Source organism: Xiphias gladius, chromosome 19, assembly GCF_016859285.1.
Source record: "Xiphias gladius isolate SHS-SW01 ecotype Sanya breed wild chromosome 19, ASM1685928v1, whole genome shotgun sequence".
Classification (NCBI taxonomy): Eukaryota; Metazoa; Chordata; class Actinopteri; order Istiophoriformes; family Xiphiidae; genus Xiphias; species Xiphias gladius.
In genome coordinates, this window is record NC_053418.1 from 17,468,852 (window position 1) to 17,492,392 (window position 23,541).

The 23,541-nt window shown below is 38.7% G+C and overlaps 1 protein-coding gene across 2 annotated transcripts; it reads right to left on the reverse strand.

The window, feature by feature from the left end:
• Positions 1-3,071: 3,071 nt before the first annotated feature.
• On the reverse strand, positions 3,072-21,444 carry tmem161b (transmembrane protein 161B). 2 transcript variants are annotated; one of them, XM_040155553.1, is made up of 12 exons: positions 21,150-21,417; positions 16,290-16,393; positions 15,032-15,112; positions 13,400-13,497; positions 13,098-13,254; positions 11,429-11,580; positions 11,258-11,318; positions 11,002-11,142; positions 9,867-9,980; positions 7,935-8,109; positions 6,235-6,331; positions 3,072-6,137 (listed from the first exon to the last, which is right to left on the reverse strand). In XM_040155553.1, the coding sequence occupies exons 1-12, from the start codon at positions 21,150-21,152 to the stop codon at positions 5,842-5,844; spliced, it is 1,479 nt and encodes a 492-aa protein (XP_040011487.1). In that variant the 5' UTR covers positions 21,153-21,417; the 3' UTR covers positions 3,072-5,841. The 2 variants fall into 2 exon arrangements, with proteins under 2 accessions (XP_040011487.1, XP_040011488.1); XM_040155554.1 differs by lacking the exon at positions 15,032-15,112 and having other exon boundaries at positions 21,150-21,444.
• Between the last annotated feature and the right edge of the window lie 2,097 nt (positions 21,445-23,541).

Here is a 23,541-nt window from a genome sequence, read left to right on the forward strand (position 1 = left end):
TGCACTCTCACCACATCAGTTTAATTCTCATTAGTATCAAAAATGGCTGAGAAGTAGGAATAATAAAACTTAATATAATATATGTTAAATAACAAAGGGGGCGGAGTGTCACTGCTTACATTAAGCTTTTAAGAGAGCCAATTCATTTAAGCACTAAATATGTGGGTAAATGCACACACACACACAAACACACACACACACACACACACACACACACACACACACACACACACACACACACACACACACACACACACACACACACACACACACTCTTGGAGGAGTTATAGAACTGTGTCTGTGGTGTAGTGTCTATCAGGAGGCTGCTAATTAAAGGCCTACAACAATGAAGCAGGGAAACCCCAACGGAACAATGTTCATCTGGAGATGAATTAATGTAAGAGCAGTAGTGATTACCATGAGGGCAGTCAGCCATTTCATATTTCTAGCACAATGCAGTGGACCTCAAATTTTAGCCATGATGAGATTTAAAATTTGCTCAGTGAGAGACTAATCTCTCAGTTTCTTTCTCCTTCTTTTGCCCCTCTCCATTTTTCCCTGTAACTGGTGCACGTTTAACTCAGTTACGATACAATACACGGACAACTTTGGCAATGAACAGTGTTTCCCAGATGTGGATATGTGAATGAACAATGGGTCAGAATTACTGTATATGTCAGTGGGATAAATATGAACAAAAGTAAAAATAAAATTGGACATCCACGATGCTACATCATCTTAATAATGCATATTGCATGCATAAAATCCATAATGTTAACTGATTCAAAAAAACTCAGATTTTTAGAACACTGGATGATACATGATTGTCTCACATGATTCAAACAAAATCCCAAAAACTCTTGTTTATATAATTTCCATGGTCATAATTAAATATAACCCGTTCCTGCATTTATTTCCTGTCAATAAACTGCGCTTTTATCTCAATTGTCAATAAAATTGTTTCAATGATGAATGTGTCATTACGTGTTTTGTAGAGACATTTTTAATGCTGCTTTGTGGAATTTATAAACAGTTTTGGTTATGTGCTAAATTTATGACTATTATCTAATTTTTCTGAGATGTCAGTTTTTCAAAAGCCCACTTGCTCGCAGCATCTAAAGATGCTTAAAGGTTTTGTGCTACCTTTTCACTGGTTGTCATGGTAATGAAAAGATGATAATTGCGTGTATTACATTTGATTGCTACATGCTGATCTCAGTCAACCAAAGTGTAACAGGCACTCAATTCAACACAGAACCTTCTCTGCTTTTCTTATCTTTGTCATAATTTGGAGGTATCATTGTAAAGAAAGATTTAAAAAAAATATACAAAAACAGGTCAGAGGAGTTCAAGCAATGTAAAGTGTTCTCTTTTAGGTTATTCACCATAAAAGATCAGGTCAACATGAAGTATGGTTGTATTCGTGTCAGACAGAAAGATTACTATTATAGCGTCAGCTCTCCAGAGGCTTCTCAGTTCTTCTGGCTGTGTTGGGGACAGAGGGCTGGGCGTGGGGTGGGGTGGGGTGGGGTGGGGGTCTCTGCTCCCCTTCCTGAAGCAGAGCTCCAAGCCACTCTATGGAGAAGGGACCTCAGTGAATAGACCCCACTCAAGAGAAATAAAGGAACCTCTCCACTGGTTTGTTTTGGAAGCTGTCTTATTGATCTGTCTACCTATGAATGAACGCATTGGCCCAGTTTTCCTGCTCATGTGGACAATGTCACTCAAGGCCTGTATTAACTGGCCCGATATTCTTCCCAGAGAATGGCATGCATTAAGAGGAGTTTGGGAGCGTTTGTCGTTTCATCCCTCAATCTACTCAATCTACTCCATTAACCTCTACTATCCTTTCCCATAAGAATAGAGATCCCACAGGAAGAAAGATGCCAAACTAAGAAAAACAAATCAATGGCCATTGACTGCCTAAATCAATGGCCGTTTGCACAAGGACACATTTCATAAGTAGAGATATGCTGAAACACAATTACAGTATCATTGTGCACCATCATACAAAGACTACTAAGTCTAGTAAAATAGACACAATTCTAAATCTTGCCTGAGACCTTGAAGACCCAGAAAGGAACCACTGTAAATGCGGAGAAAAGCTTGGAAGAAAAATGACCTTATGTGTTTGCAGTCTCCAAGTCCAGAATAAGGCTTCAGAATGGGTTATCTGTGTGGAACTATTTTGAACTCAGGGTCCAACATGTATATTTGAGTGTATCATAATTTCATTCATAATTTTCATCATCAACACATGAATTACATACCAAGGCCATACCATTAAAAAAGCAGCTCAGCAGTAAAAGTCAAAAAGATATATATAAAAAAAAAACCCACTTTATTCAAGTTATTTAACAGTTTTCCCTACTCTGACTTTGGGGAAAAAAAAAAAAAATTGGTCAGATTTTCTCCATCTCTGTAAAAATGTCATCATTTTCTTGGTAGCTTTTTTTAAAAAAAAGCACACAACTTTGAAATGTACATTTGATTTGGATGGAAGGACACAGAAGGAGGTTCAACAAGGAGAGACAGACTGAGTCAATAAACTATTTTACAAAGTCTTTGGCGAGGCATCATTTCTGAAGTTGTCGTCATTCTCCTGTATGGGCCAGAGTATCATCAAAATTCACTAGGAATACGGACTTGCTTTCATTTTGATAATTTACTGACTGACAAAGTGAGTATGGATGTATTAAATATTCAGAGTTCACTTTCTCTCTGGTCATTTGGCGACTATTTATAGCATTAAATGACTGTGACAAACAATCCTCCCGAGATATTTCTAATATTTAGGACTGTAAGCTGACAAAATTATGGGCTCTTCTTTCAACACTAAAAACAAAAGTTTATAGATCCTTGCTCTGAGTTTCAGTATTTCACAACAAATGCATACCTAAAGTGCTAATTGCATCTAAAGCCTCATAAATGATTCCATCTCCCTGCTGTGCTACTGCTATAGCGATAAATGAGGTCAACAAAGCATAAGCATGAAATAAAAAGGCATAGTAAAGAACATAATTTATTTAAGACAAAATCTAAAGCAGAAATAAATACATGAAAGAACAACAATCTGTGTAATTTACTTCGTGAACCCAACAATGAATAATAAACACTTTCAGTGGTAACAAACTGAAGAAATGCCTCATCAGGCCAATGAATTCTGAAAGTATCCCTGCTACTTCTTACCTGACCGGACCAGACCATTACACATACAAAAAAAAAAAAAAAAAAAAGAAGGTTAATCCGTAACTGATTTGTCAAACACATTTTCAAAATTGATTTAAGCCAACATGCACTCCAGTAACAAAATATTGTGTATATTGTTAAAATTAGAAGTGTTTACAGGCCTCAACATGTGTAATAAATAAAAAAACAAAGAAAAATCATCAATCAATAAAAACAGACATTAGGACAAATTAGATTTTGTTTGACAGGTAGATTTAACAGATGGTAGTAGAGAAGTAGAGTTCAGGAAGTGCAGGGGGGTGGGGGTGGGGTGTTAAATCAACTCACCATACAAATCATTTTCATGAAAAAGAATCTAGAAATTAGGCAGGATTGATACATTCATTATGTGCATATTCCCTATCATTCAAAACAGACACAAACTGAAGCTAAGACTTTCGACATCCGGAGCTTAAAAATATGATATGGTGCTGCTTGACTTTGTAAAATGTGTTTCTGTACAAAACTCATAGAGCTGGAATTTATAAATTACAGCTCTATGATATTATAAATGTAATAATGAAATGAAATGCCAGAGAGCCACAAGAACGTAATTAATCTGGCAGCATGTACATTCTTGAATAGACTGGACAATCATGTTGGCCCAGTGTGTCATCAGCACAGTGACTGCTTGTGCGCAAATTTACCCACCAAAGAATTACAGTATTCATTGACACTGTAACTACCGTTGCGTTCTGCTGTGAACCAGAACTAGTGATTCCCTCTTTGTCAAGATGGATCTACAGAAAACAGAAGTCAGCAGAGTTGTAGCCCGCCTGTAGTTTCAAACACTAGCAGACACCAAATCTACAGCCACCGGGACATGGGGAACTGACTTACTTGGCACCATTTTAAAATCAAAACCTTTACAAATCAACAATTTGATCCATTAGAAAAACATAAAAACAAATGCTTGTTCTCAAATGACTTTAAGAGCAATGGATGGGAAAACATTAAAAAAAAGAGGAAATAACATAAAGGCGGTAGCTTATCAACAGTAGCCGTGATCATCTCTTCTTGATCGCAATGCCCTTACAGATTACAGCTGTCCTACAGCAGAGATCCTATACATGCAGACAGACAAATGGACACAAGCATGTACCTTGACTGAGCCTTACATGCTGTCCTCCCTTTGAATCATCACAAGCTTCAGATTCTCTAATAGTTTCTAAAATGGCTCAGTTAAAACCAGGGAGGTTACATTGCAAATGAAACATCGGAAATCTATTGGAACGTCTTTCATTTAAAAATCTAAGTTTGTCCTTGATGTCAAGCTCAATTAGAAACATTTAAATACATCAGATTCAAGTCAGTGAGATGTCCCCCCATGAGTTTAACATCTCCTCTTGCTCCTCCGCAAATGCAACTCTTCTTCAGTTGTCCACTCTCAAACCCTGGTTAGCTGACAGCTCATCCTACCCACCTATTCCAGGAATTCCCACTGGCTGCCCCTCCCTCCCCCTCCTATAAACAGAAATGCACTGGAAAAATCTGAAGAGTCTTTCAGACTCCTTTGTGGTCCGTGGCAATCGATTTTATACATTTGAGAAAAAAAAGGCTATTTTGTTTTAACACACATATTTTAAAGTTTTAATCAACAGACAAACATGGGCCCCAAGAATGGCAGTTATCGGTTTCCGCCCAATACTTTGGAAAACAGAAGGAAAAAATAAGGTGATTTTAGGCTAATATGAAGTCACACACTAGCCTCCATGAACATCTCCAGATTCAATGATATTCTGTGACCTAAAAGTAGCTTCCTTACAATGTTTCAGTGAGGGAAATTAGCCCTGATGGACTGTGATACAGACTGGAATATAGATGGTTGCATGACTGTTAATGTCAGTACCAACTAATAAAACTTAAGCCTCACAGCATGTGTCCAGCCATGCAGATAGGTCTGTGATATAATTCATTGCAGTTTACAGTTTACAGGGGCCTTAGTGAGAGGGAATTTAAATTGAAGGACAACGGTCTGAAATCTGACTCCTACTGACATGCATCAAATTGTAAGAGGCTGAAATGAGGGTTCTCTAGAGTTTAAGACATCTTGGATCTAAATATGTTAATGGATCAAACTCCTTACATGAGATCTGTTGTGAACGAGTATTAACATTAATTAAACTCTCCCCACTGGCTCTTTTAAAAATGGTGGAAATGAGCAGAACTGCCACACCACGTTTCAACATGGAAATTAATTGTAATCAGCATTTGATATACAGTATTTTACCTCATATCATTCAAATTTCACACTGCAAACTCAATCAATTTCTCATTATTATACCAATACACCACTGACACGGATTGATAATCCTCTAACTCATTCTTTAGCCTGTCCGTTATTAAGGTTTATAAATCTTACTCTCCAAATAAAAGGTAGTGGTCTTAGTAGTAAAAACAATTATGAGTTCACAAAGTCATCGGTGAAGGAAGCACTGGAAGTTGAACCAGGAGCTCTGATGATATGATCAGTCATTGAGAGGTGGTCAAAGGGAGGAGTTTTGGAGCAGAGTCATTGATAGGCCTCTGTTGCACCCGATCAGTCCTTTCTGATCAGGCTGAAAATACAGTAGCCCTGTGGGAGGTCTGGCTGCCACTGCTGGGTTGCTGATGCTATGCCGCCATGAGATACTGATGGTAGAAGAGGCCAAAGAGGGAGGTGGAGAAGAGGCAGGCAGCAATCCACCAAGTAAAGAAGGAGAAGAGGCCCCGGAAAAGCAGGGGGCTGAAGACAGTCCGCAGGCCTCCCAGGGCCACTGACAACTGGGCTACTGACACCCGGGCTCCTGTTTCTACCACTGAAGCTGGTGTTGGGGCTGCTACTGGTGCCGCCCCCATCACAGAGTCAGAGTTCATTTCGTGGGTGCAAGGCAGGTCTTCTTCAGGATAGACCCACCAGGAGTGTCCACCTGTAATAGAGAGCAAAGGGAGAAAATAGCTTAAAATTCTGCCAGGCAAAAAACAGATATTCTAAACTGGGAAATCATTATGCAGTGCATGACTCACCTAAGGTTTTTAGCAGCAAAGTTGTATGCAGAAGCATCACCAGCGGTGCCACATACTGTAGTGCGATTACACACAAGTAGTAAAAAACACGTGCAACCTGGGTGACATGATGGTAGTGGTGAAGAAGAATAATACCATTACTATGGGCTTTTACACAAACTGTTTATAAAAGCATCTTGCAAGACTTGGAGGTTTAACACAAAAGACCCAAAGCTGGTTGTTGTTTCTCTGAAAGAATCTCCACAAACATTACCTGATGTAGGCAAAAAGCATTACATGGGTCTCTACGGGCCAATATCAGTTATACAGTTAGGTCCATAAGTAATTGGACAGTGACACAATTATCGGAATTAAGCCTCTGTACACCACCACGGTGGATTTGAAACGAAGCCATCAGGATGTGATTGACTAGACTTTCAGCTTTAATTCAAGGGGTTTAATAAAAGTATTTTAATAAAAATATTGCATCAACCGTTTAGAAATTACATTTTTATACATAGTCCCTCATTTTCAGGGGCTGAGAAGTAATTGGACAAACCAGCATAATTATAAATATAAGGATTATTTTTAATACTTGGATGAAAATGCTTTGCAGTCAATGACTGCCTCAAGTGTGAAACCCATAGACACCTCTTTGGACCGCATATTGAGAGTTACCATGAACAGCTACCAAATGCAAATTCAACACTTGGAATCAACTCCTTTTATCTGATTAATTTGTCATGATATAATGAGGGAACAGACCATACCTGGCCATGAAACTGATTGTCAGTCAACTGTCGATTTACTTTTGAGCTTCTGAAAATGAGGGACTATATATAAAAATGGATGTAATTCCAAAACGGTTAAAATAATATTTTTGTGAAACCCCTTGAATTAAAGTTAGAAGTCTACACTTCAATCACATCTTGATGGCTTTGTTTCAAATCCACTGTGGAGGTGTACAGAAGCAAAATTACAAAAATTGTGTCACTGTCCAAATGCCTATGCACCTTAATGTACGGCATGATGGCAGCTCAGACTATCACACTAGCAATAAAATAAATTCTGCTGAACTTTAACAGAATTCCTACATGTGATTAAATATGATCTTGAACCTGATCAGTCATGATTAATGACAGAAACTTTTTTTTTTCCAAAAATCAGTCTGTTATGTATACCACAACACTTTCACTAAGTCTAAAAATCAAATTCAGCCAAAAACAGACACTGTCTGCCTTTGAAAGCATACCTACCTTGCAGTGCCATCTATTCTAATTTGGGCTGATGTATGTTGACACTCGCCACTGTGCACATCCTGAACAAGAATATGAGTTGCAACAAAGGAGAGACTGGTACACTGTACTACACTATACTGTCAGTGCTTCGTGTTGGGTGGACTTGTAAAGGGAATGTTAGGAGCTGATATGATTGGCCACAAGTTTTGTGCTGTGTTCCTTAATTCAAAAAGACAAGGCCCTAACTGTGTGTATATTTGCTTTTAATAAAGGGAAATTAGTTGACCCTTATATTTCTGTACCTCTGCAAAGCCAGCTATGTGGCTCCAAATATGGAATTACACATCTTAGAACCACTCGGATTTTCAGTCAGTAAGATATGTGATAAAAGTGATAAAGTTATGTATATTAATACAGAATTACAGTGGGGTATAATCACAATCATAAACTTATCATACTGATTATATGTATTATTTCACTCACCATCTTCTGCAGTTCAACGGTACTTATCCGGCCTGCCTCCTTCTTCATCTGGTCCACACCCTTCTGGGCCAGGTTGAGGTAGGCCTGCAAATGATGTCTCATCATAGCGAGCCGGAGCATACACATCAGAATGACGGCCCATAACCGCAATGTATCATACGTCTGCTCAGTCATCCTGATATTAATAGAAAGACAAGAGTAAGAGAAAGATGATAAAAGGGATGACGGCTTTGCTGGCCCACTAACACATCATGTATCTGCTCCATCACTTGGCTGATAGGCAGAGACAATGAGACAGAAAGGAAAGACAACGAGAGCAAAAGAGTCATAAACAACTTAACCATAAGTTGAGTTGGTTATGACAACAATAAACGGTTGTATGCCTCCGCCAACCAGTCAAGTCTCAGTTTACATCTATGCCTGATCCATACAATCACCACAGTTTCAAGGTGGGCACCAAAGATTAGTGTCATCAATTCAGTATCTGACCAAATGTGAAATATGGTCACAATGTCCCCTTCTGCTCCTGAGTTATCCTATTGAATAATGGGCAGAGAAGTGTTTTTACAGAACATTATGATGTCATAGTCAAGGCTGACCTCTGACCGTTCAGATAAAAAAATGTCATCACTTTATCATTTTATCCTATTACACTTTTGTGTGGAATTTTGTCATGATAAGAGAAGGAATTTGTGAGTTAAACTCTGTTTTGTGAGGTCACAGTGACTTTGACCTTTGACCACCAGAATGTAATCAGTTCATGCTTGAGTCCAACTGAATGTTTGTGCTAAATTTGAAGAAATTCCGTCAAGGCGTTCCTGAGATATCGCATTCACGACAATGGGACAAACATATGTACGTACAGAAAACCCGAAAATGTAATGACTCCGGCCACGGCTCTCACTGGTGCAGATGCATCATAAGTAAGAGGGGGAGAAAATGAAAGATACAAAGCTGGAAAAGGGTTTACTGTAACATAAAATCAGACTTAGTCAGGTTGACCTTGATGGTATCACATTCACTGTCAGCAGCAGGAGAAAGTTTGACACGTGACAGAATTCAAATTTATGCAACAAATGAAATATTCTCTCTTAGAATGAATAACCAGCTGACAAATGACAGCAGTTAGAGACAGAATAAAGAGCTTTCCTTCAGGTATAACTTAATACGTGTACAGTCTAATATTAACCCAAGCAGACAATGTGCGTATTGTTGTAATTTCAGCTATGAACTGAATACATTCCTTATCTCATTGAACCATCGTGCATTCCATTTTCATAATTCCATTTTCATAACTGCTGTTGGATTGTTTACATCCATTTTCCAGCACAAAAGCCACAATTATTTTTATTTTCACAGCTTGGCAATGTTGTCCCATCCCTCTTGTTTGAATGGCAGGTAATCAGCTTGCCAGACATCAAGCGAGTCCAACTGGCATGCCTACCAAGTAGAGATCAATCAACTAGAGGTATGAGGATATGTGCCTGTGGCAGATTCTTGTTTTCATGAAATGTTTACACAATTGAAAATATGTGCTACGAAGAATTTTACTTCTGTCCATGCTCAATTATCTGAATAAGTAATTTAGACAGTTAACTTTTCTTACATCTAACTGGTCCATGAGAAGGTTAAAGCCCTATTTAGAATATGTACTTGCTTCTTGAGGATACTGGTTGAAATTAATTTCTTGAAGCTCCAATGAAAAGAATTCATGTACAAAACAACACAATTTCAAAAGAAGTTTTAGGTGTTATTCATCGAGCTACAACAGGAAGAACATATTATATTTATGAGTAGGAGAAATGTTATTAATAAAAACAAATGCAGTGTATACACATAAATTGCCTTACTGGCAACAGAGCTTGCAGTGTAGTGTACATCTGGATCAGACTTTTAAAGAATGGTGTGAAACAGATAATTACTTGTACTTACAAAGGCACACTCTCCTTTCCCAGAGTGGGGTTCATTATGTAGTCCTTGGTAATGGGCTTTACCCACAGCAGGACCATGATAAGAGGGGACAAGAAGTTGATATGAAGCAGAGTCCTACAGAAAAGGAGAGGATCGGTTCCCGGTTACAGAAACAAATCTAATAATAATTTTAGGTGTTCAAAAACAACTTTTACTCCATTGTTTTCTTATAATCATTGGTGAATCAATGCATTAGGGAAAACTGGGTAGCACACTGAAATCTTCGCTTTTTAATCTCAGTTTGAAGTTAACACAGTGAGAAATACAGCCCATATTATCAATGCAACTTTCCCTGAGAGGGGTCAGAAGATAACCACGGCACAGATTTTGTAGGGTTTGGAGATAATCCCTGCTAGTGACAGAGTCTGAGGATGTAAGCTCATGACAGCTAAGAGGGAGAATGGAAGAGGAGGCCATTTTGGAGGGTCTGCTTTGCCAAAGTGGATTATCTGGATGAGATGTGGTCCATGCTCTGCACCCCTGCATCATGGTTGGAGACATGCCACCAAGTGAGTTCCGAAAAAGAAATCTGCACCAACTGAGGAAGTCTTCATCTGACTCACAGGGTGCTCTCTCATATCTGACACACCCTGAATGGTAGGAGACTACGGCGCTATACTTGTATCAATGGTACCTTAAAATAGGCCAGATTTTTATTTGAGTACTGTGTTTGTGGGCAATTAGAGCACCTCATGCATCAAATAAGCCTAGAGCTGGAGAGAACCCCCCCCCCAGATAATATTTCCAAACTCAGCTGAAACATGTATGAACAATTCAGTCAGTCACATGGGATAACATGAAAGTAATATGCTTTCACCTAAGACACTGCTATCAACAAAATGTGAGAGGTTAAACATATGCAACTGGAAAGTAAAAGATAGGACATGTAAGCAATTTTTCCTGACCAGGAACTGATCTTTAAAGGTTATGTTTCAACAAAGGTTGTTGCAATTTTCCAGCTTCTTCATCCTTATTATTAACGATAAGAAAGAAATCAAATGCATTCGATGAAAAAAAAAAAAAAAAACACCAAACAAAAAAAAAAAAAAAAAAAACATGAACACAGAAGCGAGGACAATTACTGTAGTGCGCTCACTGTGTAAATTTGGCTGTGGTCAGATTGAGTGCATCTAGGTGCATCTGGGCCAATCGTAGACCAGGGAAAGTTAGAAATGCTCCAATAAGGGAGCAGAGCAGGGCCAGGATCAGCTTGAAGGTGAGTTTAGATATGGGACCCCTGTGAAAGAGAAAACACATAGTGTGATACTACTGTAGTTTTATGAGTCGTAAAGAATTCATGAAGGCAGAGAAAAAAAAAAGTGATACTGTGAGGATGCTGATATTGTGCTTACTGGGACTCCAAGCCCTGCTGCTCCAGAAACTGTAGAGCGCTGTCAGAGAAGTTTGCAAAACCTAGAAATGAAGAAATGTTCAACCTTGACTCAATCACTGGGGGCAAAAGTAATAAAAGCTGGTTGTTACGAACAGGGTCATTTGTAAGAAAAGCATGGTGGAGCACTCACCAGTCTCAAGACCAAACTCTAGGTAGTTTTCAGTGACGATAAGAATGGCCATGGCTTTGACAAAAAAGAAAAAACCAAAAGTAATGCAGAGTGAGCGCTCGCCTCCTTCCTCAAGCTTGAAGTAGTGGGCCGTTAGAGAGAAAAGGGTCTTACTGTGGGGACAGAGTCAAGGGAAAACATCTCCAGAAGCACATTGGCATTTTAAGCAATCAAACCACTTTGAAGATACATTTTCAATGCATTTACAGGTTCAAGGGAAATAGCAATAAATCTTCACTACCAATCAATTCAAAAAAATTTAGAACACATTAACACACAGCTATTCACCATACAAAATGACTTTCATCTTTTCACAAGGTTGTGCATACTTACAGCCTCCATTGTGAACCCTCAACCCTTTAATATCACATAAACCCTGCTACCCAGCATGTGTGAGTGCAGAATGTGTGGGTCTTTGGCACCAGTGCATGCCATTGAGGTCGTAATAGTATTTTACTCTGCCCCCGTCGACACTGATCAGAAGGCTACGGACAGGGCATGTTTCTAAAGCCAACTCTAGTCGCCACGGAGATGAAAATCTCAGTTCCTGCAACATTTCAGGTGACAGCATGCCAATTTTTCACTCCCCTTCAGTTCACTTCAAGAATGGTATTCAATCCAATAGTCTTCTTTTTTCCTCTACCCCTTATTCAGTGCTGTGAAGACAGCTGTATAAACACTCACCAGACAAGTTAGAGCCAGCATGAGGCTGAAATGAGAAATACAACCATGTTTGAGCTATAAAATAGTGGCCTACAATTAATATACCACTGAGCTGGCCTGTAAACATTGGCCAGAGGTGAGGATATGAAGTCACTTTTGTAAATTTCACTAATCAAGGGGGAAAAAAGCAAGGTATCATTAGATGCAGATACTTGAAGAGCATGTTGCTCCAGTGTTATCAGTGAATGGGTTAACAGAGCAGTGGAGCTGATCTCAAGGGCAAGAGTCTTAAACGTGTTATCAGAGCTGAAATAGGAAAACTGAAATCAAGTGTCCCATTAACACATATATTGAGCCAATATATTCCCTCATCTTCATCTCAATAGTCCCATTTCATCTGTTCCCAAGTCTGTCCTTTTCCCCAAGCATATCAGTTTGTTGGGCTGTGAAAATTGGGCCTCCAATCTTCGACATAGGCAGGAAATGACACACCATTTGACCGTGGTAAGCCGGGCCCGACCAGGAGCACTGGAAAGATTGATCCCTGTGGTTGGTGGCAGGGATAATGCATATTATTCAACCATCATTCAGTGTAGCAAAAGTAGCAGGTAGCTGTGGAGCATAAAGATGCTGGCAGTCAAGCCACTAGGAGCTTTAGCAGTCATTTTATAGCCTCTCACCATCACCGCTGCTGCATCCACACAATCGAGCTGGAATGATTTGGTCTCTTTTAAAGACAAAGAGATGTTAACCTATGACATACACATACAGGGTGGTGGTGAAGAAAGTTGAGTGAAAATAACTGAAATCTTTGGGCACAAAGGAGAGTCCATAGAAACCAGGTTGATGTACAGCATAAATTGTTACTAATTTACCAGTTACCAGTTTATACAAAGCTTACGAGATTTGACAGTCTGATAAGAAAAAATGCTAACCAAGATGTTAAAAGTGACTGATGTAAGGATACATGACAAAGGTGAGTACCAGCAGGCACCAGACCACACTGATGTTCATCTCTCCTGAGGGCTGAGCCACACTGTAGTAGAGTTCTGTTATCAGATAGACCACAGTTGCTGCTACTGTGAAATCCACCAGCCACTGGAACTCTGGGAAGTAGTGCAATGCTGGGGGCATAAAGATTATAATTAAATACATAAAATATTCAATAACAAATATATACAGCAAGGTATATACAGATGTCAAGTGTGAGTGACTGAAAGGTTAGAATTAAACTTTTTTAAGTAGACATTTCTCCTCTTAGATTTATACCTAATGTGTCGACTTCTGTGATGCATTTCGTCTCCAGCTGTAAGTCTATGTCCTTGGGCACAGTTAGCGGCTTATTGTCTATATGACCATTGTATTTCCTAGGGCAAAGAGGACAGAGCAGCAAAACAAAAACTAGAGTCAGGAAAACAAAGAAAGCAACTCCAAAATGCAACAAAATGCAATCTGAGACCATTAACATTTTTTAACAGCTTTATGTTGAAAAGAGATCCTTTTAATGGGATGTGCTCTCGCATACATTTTTGTTTAGGTTTTAATGTCATCTTGCCTTTTATGCAGCTGCAAAGAACATAGCAGTTAAAGACATTTCTACAGTTTCTTTTTTTTTTTTAGCAGCATTTCTAAGGTAAATATAGCAGGTTCCGTTTGAGAACTGAATGTATAAATTATGTGCACAACATTATGTCTGATAATTTACAATATGTTTTAAATTTGATTTCGTACCTTCCAAATAGTCAGTAGTCGGCATAGGTCTATTTATTTTTGTTAATACTAATACTACTGGACTTCCATGACCAAGGGCACAGGCAGTGCTAAATCGCTAACAGCAGGCAAATGCAGGGCTGTTCTTTAGGTTTCAAGAACTGTCTGGTGGGCTTTCTCAGTTCTGGGCTTTGTTTGTTCAGCCCTGTGTGTGCAGGATTCACAGGTCAATACCACTTTAAGACTTTAGGGCCAAACATGCCCTAGACAGAATTCATCTCTGAGGCACCTGACAGGAAAAAAATGGGCTGAGCTACACCCCTCACTGAGGGAGTCAGATGGTTAACAAAGGGAACGGAGCGGCATGGCAAAAGCTGGCAAAAGGACAGTGGTCCATCTTTTTCTTTAAGGGATTACTGAACATGGGGTGGTAGAGAGCATTGACCTGCCTCATACAGGGTCAGAGAAAGGACTGTGATACAAAACCGCCTTAAGTTAGGAGCCGGACACCATGTGGAACAGTAAGGATAAGCTTTCAGTTGTGACTTCAACTTGAATTCACTTTTAGAAGGAGAGTACAAAGGAAACAGCACTAAATTCACATGTCCAACATATGGTTCAGCTTCCACCTGCAGCCCTAAAGTCTGAATAGTAGTTTTCTTGAATTGCAAAGTGGTCTTGAAGGAAAATCATCTTCCATAATCAAAGCTTGACATATGACCACTTTGAAGATATAATGCTGTTTGTGAAACTTTGATTTTGTGGTGAATGCGATCCTTTTAAACTGTCATCCCTTAAAATAGCCCAAATAGTAATGGCTCCAAAAAACAGGAAAAACTTTCCTCACATCCACTAGACAAGCCCACTTCTAAGTCAAGTTGCTCTGAGCCCAGATGAAGAGCCATAAAGGATCAAAACAACAAAAATAGACTTCTGTCTCCCTACTTCAAACAGGCCTTAAATGAGCAAATAAACACATCAATGTCATCATTTTGCCACCATGCCTGTGGTCTCCATCCATCTCATACATCGGCTTCTCATCTTTTCTTTCCTCTCTGATGAAAAGGGGGCCTTTCGTACCTGTTCTGTGCCACTGCATTTCCCCAACCCCAATAAAAAAACAAACAAAAAAAACAACAAAAAAAACAATAGCCCTTCTTCATTTCATTTCTGCCCTGTCTCCCAACCTACCTGTCTTTCCTCTTCTGTCCTTTTTGTTTCCCAGCTAAGCATCTCAACTCATCTTCCGTAGGGTGCTGATACCACCGCAGACTGTGCACAAAGAAAAGGAAACAGGTGTGGAATCAGGCCCAGACTTGGACAGAGAAGGAAACGGTGAGAAAAAGGACAATAAATATAAAAAATTCAAATTATAGGATGAAGAAAACAAAGGAACAGACTAAAGATAGACTTGCTTACCTACCATACAGATGAAAATAATTAATAATGTTGATTCTGAACTATGGAAAGAGTAGGTAAGCGATTTGGGCTTAAACATGCTGTATTAAAAATATTGAGACTATAGTCACTTTCTGTTCACTTCCATTTCTTGTCAGAATAAAGGGATTTCACTTACTCTTAAAAGCTTAAATTGCCTTTTCATCGCTCCTCGAAGCAAAAATATCGAAACTTTCATTGAAAATGCTCTTGAAAGGAATGACATTAAGACTTAATTCTATGAACATGACTCAAAGCCTCAATTTGTAACAGCTCTGAGCTTTATGATTCACTCCCAAATAACCAACACATACACACAAAACAGGCTTTACTTTACACCGGCAACTCTGATACACATATAAAAAGCACTTGTGAGGCTTTACAACAGCAAGGTTATCTATCCTTAAGGACTGAGCTTGACATAAGAGGTAATTTAAGAGCATTCTTTAGAAGACAAACCTCCTTAACTTTGTTTAGAAACCCTCTTGTCAGAGCGTCTTAAGAAGTGCTCTGTGCTAGAGGAGGATAGAAAGCGCAAAGCTTGTTTTTCCCTTTTTTATTTATTTATCATGGAAAATTAATTACAAAATATTCTAGAGGGACACTCCAGGCCTCGTGCTTATGGCAAAAGTTAAAAAAAAAAAAAAAGTTTCAGCAGTGCCCCGAAAAGAAAAAAATGAATCAATTATTAAATGCGTTCCAAAAAGCTGTTTACTGAAAAACATATGTGACACTAATTAGAGGAAATGAGGCTGGCACTTCATTTTTATGTACCGTCGTCTCGGGTCATCCAAGTATTTCGATGCACTTTGGTCTTTGCAGTGTGATTTAATGATTCTTTTTCTTCTTGTATCCAAACCCTATGGAACACTCTGCTCTCTTGAGTAAACATTTCTCCATTGTTCTGGACTCTTTTCAAAATAAACTTCTTAGAAGGCAAGTAAACTGGAGAAATGAAACTATAGCACTTACAGAAACTATCTGAAACAGGATGCAAAGGATTCTACATTACCTGCCACTGCAGAGAAGCCATCTTGCGAAGGAATAATGAGGTATGATTTTTTGAATTACACTGGCCATTACCATGGTAACCACCAGCTGCACACCGATCACACCCTGTGGAAATAGGATGGGGTTTAAATCACATTTATATTGTAATTATACAGTACATGCCATAAAGCACTTACACATATGAAATATAGTTTTATACTGACTAATACATACTGAAGAACGTCTACTAAGTGTAAAAAGAGTTTCAAATGTAATTTGAAGTGCAAAATTCTATTATCCATCTCAGATGAAAATTCTTGGCATCACACCTGAATAGCAAATCCACAGGGGTTCGATAAATTCTTTAAAATTTGCCCTCTAGAGACCAACAGACAAACTTGCAAATACACAGCATGACATTTTTTTCAATAGGGACCACAGATGTTGTTTGAGCAAACAAGAATGCAGAGATTAGCGATTACTTGTTCTGAGAAAATTTGTTTAGCTCACTAGATAGTATAATCAGAGAAACACTAAAAATTTGCACAGGTATGTGATATTAGAATACAAACTTTTTAACACTGTTTCTAGTGTTTCTGAGGAAAATTCTTGGCAATATAATCAGAGGTGAGTTAATAAACTTGGTTCTAATGGTGCTGCTTTGCCCTGCTAGCAGTGGAGCCTAAGATGTTGTCTTTCCAAATTTTTCCCATGAAAATTTTGAAGAAAGAAGCCTTTTGATCTAAAAGACAACATGGCCTTTTCCATAAGGTCAGTAGTTTGATTAATAAGCAAGAACAGAGCATATCCTAGACGGCTACAATTGTTCTACACAAGACCACAGAGAAGCAGATTTTCCTTTTAAATAATACTATACAAATGTTGAGAGATTAGGCTCAAATAAATTTTATCAAGACCAAGAGCTCAAACATAGTGACCTTCATTTCTCTATAAACATACAATATATAGAGGGGAGTGCAATCTGTAGAGTCCCGGAGTTAATCACTTCAATGTTAGTCAAACAAAAAACATAAATTGGGTAAAGCAATTTTCCTGTTTTACCTAAAGCCACTATGTATGTAATATGACAGTTTTCAAAGCCAAGGCCCACAGAGCCGTAAAACCAAAAAGAAACACAGAGGCACTCAGCACTCCTTCAGGCCATCAACGTACTTATACTGTATCACCAAACTGACATCCATTTCCAAGTTCCTAAAAATCATTCACACCTTGATTCATGTGACTATGATGACTGTCAATCACATTACTATCAGATGACCCCTACAATTCTCATGTAGCATCATGGCAAACAACATGGTATGTTTAAATGCCTGGGATTCCCCAGTACTCTGCAGGGCTTAGGAAACCTCTTGCATGACTGTTGAAACTTCAAGTGTACAATTTTCAGCTAGGTGTAAACCTGCTGATCTGGTGTGGGTTGACATGCCAATCTACACTTTGAGGTGAATGAGCTTTGGCAACCAAAGGAGATTTTTGTGCTGGATTTACAATATTTTGGCAGGTATTTAATTCACTAGATCACCCACAAAATGGCATTCACATTTGGTCATTTTATATATATGCCGTTTCTCCACTCAACTCAATTTTCAGAAAATGTACATATCATAATAGTCATGGTTGATGCAATTTGAAATGAACTATGGAGTGATAGAAGATTATTATCACCCACCCCAACTAAGACCCAAATTCAAAATTACAATAAATTGCCAAATTTACCTTTATACAACACATGTAATGGTAACTATTTATAAATACATCAGCTTTTCTAAATTTTATTACAAATGATTTGATTACTAACTAAGCAACTACTGTAATCGGAGTAAATTTAGTGGTGTAAATATAATGATCACTAAACTACGCTCTGTCTGGAACCTCTGTCACAATGTAAGCCACCATGTGCCCAGGAAAATGAACAACCAGCACTCCTGTGGTAGGTATGAAGACTTAGCAACACAAGGGGCTCAATATCAACCCAGCACACTTAGATCAATATTCACTCAAGAGGCCAGAATCATTCCCATCATGCTGCGCTTTTATCCACTCACTCTAGGCTAAGGTCTGCCGGTTGGCCTATTTCTTTGGCAATCAGTAGGAATCATTGATATCTGTGCCTGCACACACTTGAGCAACAAGAACCAATTAGTTGACTAAGCCCTAATAAAACAGTTTTTTCTCTTTTCCAACTACAGTCTTGTGTTTGGGCTAGCAGCCGGGCATGTACCAGTGAATTTACACTTACAAACTCATCACCTGAATATACATTATAGCAATAAATCCTGTGGCCTTCTTTGTTTTTCTCAACATCATGGTTACACATCGATAATATTAGGCTAAACAAAACTCCCTGTCCTAACTCAATTCCACTCAATAAAGCCTAAATTCAACCTAAAAGGGCAATGTAGAATGCTAATTTCACTTCATCTGATGTGCGTCTTGGTGGGAATTGTGAGAATCATTAGTCCATTAAGAAATAAGTTATGCATAGGCTGCAAAATTAATACAGGACGAAAACTTTTCAAAAAGTAAAATACCGACTCTGCTAACATCGAGATTCTGAAATTGTGTCATCTGGGTCAGTCTATTATCTAGCGTGAACTTGACCTATCCTGGCTATTATGAACGATACCCTATGCCCTTTAGTTATTGGTTATGTTTATAGTGTCCGTCTCTTTCTGGTCTTCCTGAGCCACACAGTTTTTCTCCTTGAAGCCACTAACACTGATTAAAATAGTGCCCCAGCACACAATTCTCCACTTTTGGCAAGTCTTCTACTTAAATTAATTTTTACAAATTCTCCTACTTTGTACTGTAGCTAGTTGAACATGCAAATTTAACCTAACACATATCTTGCTTTTAACATAAGGCTGGACAATTTGCAAAAATTCATCATAAAGAACAACCCTGTGAATTATATTGTCAGACTGTATTAGGTGTAGCAGGAGGAAGTGAATGACACCTAGACAAGAGAGGTGATGAGGCTAGACCTGTACACTAGACCTAGATTTTGGATTGGTCGTGGGGATCCCCAGTGTCACCCAGCAAGGGGTAAGCTCCAAAAGCTAAAGTCAATACTTCTTCTGGAGTCACAGGGGGGGACATGGGTGCCATTAATTTGGCAATTATACTCAGTAAGATGTGACGTGTGACCAAACACAACCTCTCTGACTCAAGAAATTTCTCCACGTGAGTAATGGTCATGCTATATAGGTCAAAAGCACACAGCCTCAGTTTGGTGGATGCTGACCATTCTCTGTGGGGGAGCTGCAAGGATCTCAGGCCTGGTGGAAATTGAGCCAGCATGAACTCTCTTATCTTGGCCATTCCGCTTCAACCCCCTCCACACAACAACCAAATGAAATCTGTAGGGGGTGGGAAGTAGGAGCTGCAGTGATAACCACCATCCATAAGAGCTCAAACACCACACAACTATTTTGCCATGAAACTAACTCTGAAGAAGTGAAACCCCTTATTGCCCGATGGTTCCCCAGTTTCATTCATCTTGACTACTCTTGGATGCATTTAATCCTTCTCCTGCTGTAAACTGTTCAACTATTGAGTGTTGGAAGTCCAAGACCACACTTTTCAATAGAAATATTGCAGCTGTGGTTACAGATTGGCCATACTGCTTATCAAAATAACCCTTATACTAATACTGTGGTAAGCGACTAGATGGCATCCAGGATGTTTGTCCTTTCTTTGATATACTGTAGCTGAAGTATTTCCTTTGACCTTTACTGCAATACCCCCTAGTATGACATTATTCCCTGGTGCTACAACAATATACTGGAAATATTCATACCTTATCTGATTGTTATACATTCTTGATTTGAAGAATCAATGACTACCTGCCTGGCAATCATTTTCACACAATCATTTTATATTCAAATTTTCTCACTACTGTCCTGTCCCACAGTAGCTGCTGCAACAGATGATAACATTCAGGAGATTGTGGATGTACTAATTATGTGAAGAATTATACAAATCAACTCAACTAATATTTGTAATAAAAATAAACACAAAAAAATCATCCCAGTTTACTGTTGATATTGATATTGTCAAATGTGCTGGCGCTGGTTGACATTCAAGACACCAACTGTTTTGGAGTGAAATTTTTGGGGATTATTGCGTGCTAGAACAGAATAACACCATCATGAATGTAATCAGAACAGTCCGTTCTTTGACTAGTATTTAAACAGAAATTTAATGACAAACATGTAGATACCATCTATCAATTTCCCTCAAAGCTGACGATGCAAATATTTTTCTGACAGGTTTTACAAACTGTTAACCTAAAAGTAGACTTAACTAACAGGCTGCTTGACAAAAGCTTGTGAATTTAGGAATGTATTGCTGTTACACTAAATTGGCTTCTCAGTTCATCTAAGGGCATCCTGAGGTCAAACTGAGCAGGTAAGGTAGGTGAACACAGCTTGTCTTCTCTCAAAGGTGCCCTGCTGCCAGGTGAATGGCATGCTATGAGCTAAGATGGTATAGTTCATACTGGCATATAGCTTATCTTTAACCTCTGCCCTGCAAGACTAGTCACTGTCATTACTCCCAAATAATGTATGTGAGTGAATATCGCTTAAAAAAAATAGCGTTTACATAGTATTAACATCACTAGACTGCAGTCAATGTGTAGCTAACGCTAGCTAGATAGCTTCACTGACTAGCCTGCTACAAGCACCTGCTCTGGCTAGCAAGCTAAACTAACGTTACACTGTAATCACAGTAACACATTGGCTGAAAACATAAACGGGTCAGCAACGTCGTAGTAGCTATCACCATAAAAAAGTGATGCTGTATTAACGAAGTGCGACAAGAGAAAGCGTTGCGTTCAGGTGCTCACTGTCACACTCACCATGTTGATGCAGTGAAACGGACTCTACCCCGACAACACTAAGCGCCCCGAGTCGGAAATCAAGCGGCGAGGAGCACATATGCCCTTCTTGCGATGGTTATGCACAAAATGAAGGGGTTTCTCATTCAAATTGTCACCGTATTCTTACAGAGATGCGTTACATCGTCAAAAAAATCAATGGACTCAACCTCCACTCACAAGTATTTTCAACTGCAATAGAGGTCACGCTAAAACTCTGGGTAAGAAGGTGTCTTCGGATCTGCCTGTACGCGGAGAGTAAAATACGTGGATTTAATTATTCATAGTGTCACACGCTAAAATAAAAGAGGTCGTCTTCAGATATGTTAAACGTACATGTGGGTCCAACAAGTTTAAATTTGACCTGAGAATGACATAGACTTCTGTCATTTTGTACAGGATTAGAGAAGACCATCGTAACTATGCATTAGGACCGCCGCTAGCGGAAGAGAGAAAAGAGTCACCAGCACACATGACAGATCGGCACCTGCATCAGATGTCTGAGAGTGAACACTTTAGCAAGGCAATGTTAGAAACACTGTCGCCTAGTTTTTCTGCGTTTGTTGATCTGCTTCTCGGAGTATGATTATTGACAACATGCATTGTGCTTTGTAGCTGTATCAGTTTGTAAAAGAATCAAACACTGTCGGCTGTCTCTTCATTAAGGTGACCGTCGAGGGATGCTTGTCACTCACAGACTTTATTAATGTGGCTTTATAAAGGTATTAACTGTAAAGTAAGTCCGTAAAAAACAGGCTACAGCGATTTAAGCCTAACAAACTAACTGGAACCTTTTAGAGAGGTTCCAATGCATCCCATGTACCTTTAAATCTGTCTTTTTTACTGACATTTAACTTGAAACTCCATCCTAATAGTGCACATGGGTTACGCTGTTTTGATCAACAAGTAGTTTTTCATGCTTATGATTATGTAATGATAAGGAGACACTTTACTAAAGTGATACACAGAAAAACAGGAGTAGTTTGTCTTTCCTTTCTATCCTTTCTTTTTCCACTTCTCCTATAATTGAGCAGGAGGTGGAAACTCAGTTTACATTGGAAAGAGCAATCCACCTATGTACCAACCATAATTTTGAGGTCCTGGTAGTTTTCTTCAGTGTTACTATTTTGTCATACTTTATAGTTTTCCATCACCTTCTCTGGAATTGATATTTTACTTTGTACTCCTATATTTGTATCTGAAAGTTAGAGTTACCAGATTAGTTTTACAGAACACTCTCTATGGCATTTGCATGCAAATTAAAGGAAAAGACATGAGGTACCGCTGGAGTATTTTGGCTCCTCTGACCATTTTGTCAGACAGACAAAGTGCTGTCTACATTATAGCATTAAAACACTTAAACAATGTAATATTTTAATTCAATTCTATTATAAATTGTTGATTTACAGTCTATTATAGACTTTTTCAGAAAGAATACATTCGATACTTAATTATATTGTGGGCTATTGCTCATAATTTGTACGTTTAACTAAAGTTTTTTAATGCAGTACTTACAGTATACTTCTTATGGAGTATCTTTCTACTAAGTAAACACTTTGAGTACATTTTCAAGTATTTCAAATGAGATTTTGTCTGTTTCTTAGAGCTCTAAGTTGCTAAATGAGTGGACATCCCAATAAATAAATTAAAAAAAAACCCCAGAGGAATTATTTGTAAACTCACAGTGGGTCACTTCAGTGGCATTACTTACAGTAACTCTCCTGATGAAATCAGTGAAAGGAGCCTTTCCTGTTTTGCTTTTAGCGTTAGATGACAGTTCATGTTCTTCACATATTGTATCTAGGTGAAAGTGAGTCACACCAAGTGTAAAAAACTTAATAACGTTAAAAAATATATAAATATAAGAATAATGGGCTGAGCCTGCATTCTGTTTACAGCTTGGCTCAGGGCAAAAGCAACCGATGAACACTCAAACACAGAGTATGTGTCTATATTTGTGTTTGGGCCTGTACACACAAGGGCGGCATGTACATCAACATATTGATATATAAGGGCTAGGCTATATTTGCACATGCGCATACGTTGGCTAAGCCCTCCTCTCTTATTGCAGGGATACCTACCCCACCCCCTTGATGCATCGTACCAGCCTCTCATGGCACGTAGACCTGCACACACACTGCAGGAGTGTGCTTATACACTGTCTCAATCTACTCTCTTACACATTTCCCTTATTAAAAAAAATAACCATTCTGCCTTGAGGCCTAGGAGGTATCTCAATGAAGATTGCTGTTTACTAATGATGATGTCAGCAATGAATGCAATTAAGTTAAAGTGATGCAGGAATTCACATGAGAAAAAAAATTACATCGAGACACATAAAATCTACGAATTTTAAAACAGGATATCTTTTCAC